General features: G+C 37.1%; 1 protein-coding gene across 1 annotated transcript; it reads right to left on the reverse strand.

The window, feature by feature from the left end:
* Positions 1 to 4,390: 4,390 nt before the first annotated feature.
* On the reverse strand, positions 4,391 to 5,332 carry LOC103746213 (olfactory receptor 14J1-like). The gene has a single exon (XM_008848355.1). It carries the CDS (start codon positions 5,330 to 5,332, stop codon positions 4,391 to 4,393), a length of 942 nt encoding a protein of 313 aa, XP_008846577.1.
* Between the last annotated feature and the right edge of the window lie 270 nt (positions 5,333 to 5,602).

Consider the following 5,602-nt stretch of genomic DNA (forward strand, 5'->3'; position numbering starts at 1 on the left):
GAAAGAAAGAAAGAAAGAAAGAAAGAAAGAAAGAAAGAAAGAAAGAAAGAAATAATAAATAAATAAATAAATAAATAAATGCCCTATGACCTCCTGTCTGTAGTCTGTTTCAAATTTTGATAGATTCCCTTTCCAAAGCTTTGATGCTGTGATGTGCGTCACTTTCTCACCTGTAGCCAACTTGAGGAATTATTTTTTGCTAAGCAGGAGAAGGCCAATCCATCATGTGTCATCATGTGTCATTAGGGTCAGATTCCCTGGTGTGGATCCTGGTTCAATCATTCCTTCTTAGAATGACTTTGAAAAGCTACTTAATCATTTCCATGGCTGATTTCCAATTGGAAAAATGAGAATATATACTAAATGACAGATGCAAAATCCAGAAGGATTCAAGAATAATAATGCATGGGCTAGAGAGGTGACTCAGAGGTTCAAAGCACTTACCATTCTTGCCGAAGACCCAGTTTGAATCCCTGACACCCACATCAGGGAGCTCACAACAACCTGTAATTCCAGGTACAGGGGATCCAAGGCCCTCTCCTGCACTTCTGTGTCACACATACATACTCAGGCACATGCACACACGTCCCAATAAAACAAATAATCGCATATTTAAAAATCATTAGCTACTTAAAATAAATATTAAATCATTGGTGTTTTATTCAAACTTTTTTCATAATCTAGCAGAAAATTTAAAGAACAAAATCATTGTATGTTTGTTTTGTGCGGCTCGTACATATGTTGTAACATTAGACAAAATAAGAATTTTGACTATAAGACTACTACAAAAATTTGAATATATTCAACATCCACTCATAATTAAAGCACTGAGTTCTCAAGTAAATATACGGTGAAAAGGGAAATTTTATCTTGGTGATGAGACTCTATGCAAAAGCTAAAGAGGATTTCTTATGCTCATTAGGAAAGTCTCATTTCCCTTACACTTTAAAAATGAAGAATGGCCAATGACCACAAATTCAATGAAACAAGAAATTATATATTTTTTATTTATCTCTATTTGTACCAGTATTTTCTTTCACTTGAGATTTGTAAAATTACCTTTGTGAGTGAAAACACTTTATACGATGATATTTATTTTCTAAGAATGATTTTCAGTATTTTAAAATTATGTGTATATGTGTGTATCTTTGTATGGGCATATGCCCTGATTGAAAGAAACTGTGGTGTCCAGAAGACAGCACCACATTTCCAAGAGCTGGAGTTACAGCCAGCTGTGAGTCACCAACATGGCTAGGAAATGAACTCTGGTCCTGTGGAAAAGTGGTGAGCATTCTTAACTGCTGAGCGATCTCTTCAGTCCTTGATAAAACAGTTTTAATAATTAATTCCATAGAAGACTCTCTGCTTAATGGCTGTTAATGGAGACTATCAATAACTGTTCATGGAAACACAATGGTTTATGGAAGAGGCAACTCCACTGTATGACATAAAGCCAAAGAGTTAATTCATAGAAATTTAATATATTTACGGATCAAGATGCTCACAGTCTTTAGTCTTTAGAATAATGACAATAAAGAGCAAGGATTTGAAGGGGGATTGATTCAAATAACATGCAGTCATTAAAAAGATTTTACATGTTGGTCTGAAATAGCCTTCTCAGGTGATTTCATAACTGAAGAGCTTATTAATCATAATGTTTAGTATTATAATATGATATAGTACATAGTCTGTTCATTATGTATGGTATTACAATGGAATATACTACATACACATAAATCATGTTCCAATGCATCCATGCTTATTTTTATTATTTATTTACTTATGTATTTGGAGGGACAAGTTCTCACTGGTTGACATGGAACTTACTCTGTAGACCAGGCTGGCTTTGAATTCATAGGAACCTGCCTGTCTCTGCCTCCCAAGTGCTGTAATTAAAGGTGTGTACCACCATGGTCAGTATATATATATATATAGTTTTTCTTTTTTTTACAGAAAGAAGAGTTTAGTTGAGCTTACAGAGGAATTACTGTCATGGCAGGAAGGAATGGAGGCTGGAGGTGGCTGGAGGTAGCATTAGCGGAGCAGCAGAAGCTAAGCTCTCACATCATCACAGGCACAGGAAGCACGAGAGCTACCCTAGATCCAGCAAAGCTTAAGAATTCTCTAATCCCTTCTAAAACCTCCCTAAACAGCGCCACCATGTGGGGAAAAATGTCCAAATAGTTGGAGTTTTTGGGGGTTTCATTCACATTCCATCCCCTGGCCCCCCATAGGCTCATGACCATATAAAATGCAAAATGCAATTAGTCCAGCTTTAAAAGTCTCAATAGTCATTATCAGTCTCAATACTATTCAAAAGTCCACAGTCCAAAGTCTATTGTGAGACTCAAGTAAATATCTGAACTGTAAGCCTCTAGAAAATCAAAAGACAAATTACATACTCCCAACATACAATGGAACCAAATACGAAGACAAATTACCATTCCAAAAGGGAGGACTGGAGGGCTAACAAGGACATACTGGACCAAAACAAGACCAAAACCCAGCAGGGCAAACACCAAATCCAGTAGTTTGTTTTGTCTTTATAAACAGTTCTCCAGTTTGAAATTCTTTTCATAAATAATGTTTAAGCTCTTTAAACAATATATGCTGATCAGTTACTTTTCTGTTGCTGTGATAAAACACCATGATCAAGGCCACTTATAGAAGGAACAGTTTATTTGGTATAAGGTTCCAATGGATAGTCCATAAAGGCAGGGGAGGCATGGCAGCAGAATAAGGCTTGAGCAGAAAGCTGAGAGAGCATACCTTCCAGCTGGTACAGGAGCAGAGACAGATAGACTAGAACTGGGCATGGGTATGTTTTCGCAAAGCCTGTCCCCAGGGATGTACTTCCTCAAGTATGACCATACCACCTAAATGTTCTATGACCCTCCCCAAGCAGTGCCACAAACTGGGCACCAAATTTTCAAATATTTGAAATCTATGGCGGACATTCTCATTCAAACCAGCTCATATGCATATAGAGAAATAGAATGTCTTATTAACCAAGCATAAAATGCAGCACCAATTCCAACTCTAAATTAGAAAAGAAGAAAAGCTCCAAATTAATAAATAAGACCAAAATATCTTTATCAAGTGTGTAGGTGTGGGAAGGTATTTTAGACTCACAAAGTGCAAACAGGTTTCTTCTGAAATACTCCACGATTGTTCATCCCATGGACAGTAGAAAGTGTACTTTGCTTTACTTCAAAATTGAGCACGTCAGACCTATTAAATATGATGTTTATTAAGATAAGTAGGGACACTAAAAATGTTCCTGTGAGAAAATAAGAAAAGTGCTTTATAGGCCGTGGGGGTGGGTTAAAAGTGCTGGCTTCACAATCCCAATGAGCTAGAGTTCAGATCCCCAGAATCCATGTAATATCCTGAGGAGGTGACAGAAGTAACTGTATCTCTGTTACCTATGCAAAGTGAAAGGGGGGCCAGACAAATATCAAACTCTTATGTTCTAGATAGCCTGGCATAGGCAAGAGTAAAAACAGGGAATCAAAATATGAAAAAAATAAGAAGAAGAAAGGCAAAGTCCAATATCCATAGGGTGTCCTTTGACTTCCACATGGGTACAGTGGCTCCAGCACCTGCACTCATACACATAAACATGTACACACACACACTCACCGCCACACACCCCCATTGAAAAATGCCTTTCCACTTATATTCCACGATAAAAAACAAGATATTTGTAGCAGAAAATTAAGTAGGGAATAATAATAATGAATTCGAAACTACATTTGAAATGCTTTTTGTTTCCGTATTTTAAAATAATAGACCAAAAAATAAAATAATATGCAAATAGAATAATATTTCAGAAAGTGTGATGTTATTTCACTGGTATATTCTTAAAGATATATCTTTATATCTTAAAGATATGAAAACTATAAGTGTTAAATTATATGGATGTGCACAAAATGGCATACATATTTGCACTAATACACATTATTTATGATACATATTAAATGTAAGATACATATTAAAATTAAGACTCACATGGTGAATTGAATTATAAGCAAATATAATAACTCTGTCATTATTATTATTATATTACTGCCCATTAACACGTTTTCAAAACTCATATGAAAATTGTTGGTAATCAATGCATAGACCATTGTATGAACTGGTAGAGTAAGGAAGTACTGTGGTTATATTACTAGATTATAATTATTTATCTTCTATGAACTTGAAAGCATGAAAACAAATTCAGTATCATAGGAAAAATTTACAACTTTTGTTGCACTAAGGATTTATTATATACTTTATCTAGAAGATGTACTACTATTATTCTTAACATTCATATTAAAGGCATTCAAACTACTAAAGTGTTCCTTGCGTTTGCTGTTATCAGACACTAAAAACAAAATTAAAGTGATCATTTTCCAATGAATTCTCCACCTAAAAGTAACTTCCTTAGTGCCCGCTTAATGGTCTCATTCCTTAGACTGTAGATAACAGGGTTGAGTATTGGGGAAACTACTGTGTAAAACATGGAGAGCATGAGATCTAGAGCAGTTGATGAGCCTGAGGTTGGCTTTAGATATGCAATGTCGGCTGTGAACAGAAAAAATGAGACCACACAGAGGTGAGGCAGACAGGTGGAGAAGACCTTAGACCAGCCTTTAGCAGAGGGCATTCTGAAGACTGTGGAGAATATCTTTACATAGGAGAGGGTGATGGCAAAGAAGCAGACAAATACAACCAAAGAAATAAAAACAACCACTCCAACCACTCCAAGATAATCATTGGAGCATGAGAGCTTGAGCAACTGAGGGACATCACAGAAGAACTGGTGGATTATTTTTGCCCTGCAGAATCTGATAGAGAATGTGGTTGCTATGTACAAGGTTCCCAGGATGCCTCTACTTAGCCACACAGCTATCACAGCCCACCTGCACTTTCTGGGAGCTATGATGACCCCATAGTGCAATGGGAGGCAGATGGCCACATAGCAGTCATAGGACATCAGTGTGAGGATGGCCACCTCACCCCAAGCGAAGCATATGAAGAAGAAAACCTGCAGCACACACTGGGCGTAGGAAATGTACCCACTGCCAGTCAGGGAACTGTGGATAGACTGGGGGACAGTGACAGACAGGGAGGAGAGGTCAAGAAGGGAAAGGTGCTTCAGGAAAAAATACATTGGAGATTGGAGCTGTGGGTCCAGCGTTGTGATGGTGATTATAATGAAGTTACCTGCCAAGGCCAACAGGTACACTAGCAAGAAGAGCAAAGCATGTAGGATTTGCAGGTCTTGGTTGTCAGAGAACCCCAGGAGGAGGAAGCCACTCACTCTGGTTATGTTTGTCAAAATCATGTTGAGAGTAGATGTTTTGGAACCAGCTGGGAAATAAACATGTGAAATTAAATACAGAGAAAATACAAAAAATTATAACATTATTCAGCATTGTTTGATTCAACAACTAATGGTAGAGAAACTGCAAATTGTCAGTTGTGCACTTGATTTGAGAGTTAAAGGCTGAAGCTCACATGGTTAGATATGTGGGATTTAGTAGGAGAGCAGTTTCTACAGGAAGATGAGTCTGATATCAAGTTATTGGTACCATCTCAGAAAAAAGTTTATTTG

Source organism: Nannospalax galili, unplaced genomic scaffold (genome assembly GCF_000622305.1).
Source record: "Nannospalax galili isolate Female #2095 unplaced genomic scaffold, S.galili_v1.0 scaffold1072, whole genome shotgun sequence".
Lineage (NCBI taxonomy): Eukaryota > Metazoa > Chordata > Mammalia > Rodentia > Spalacidae > Nannospalax > Nannospalax galili.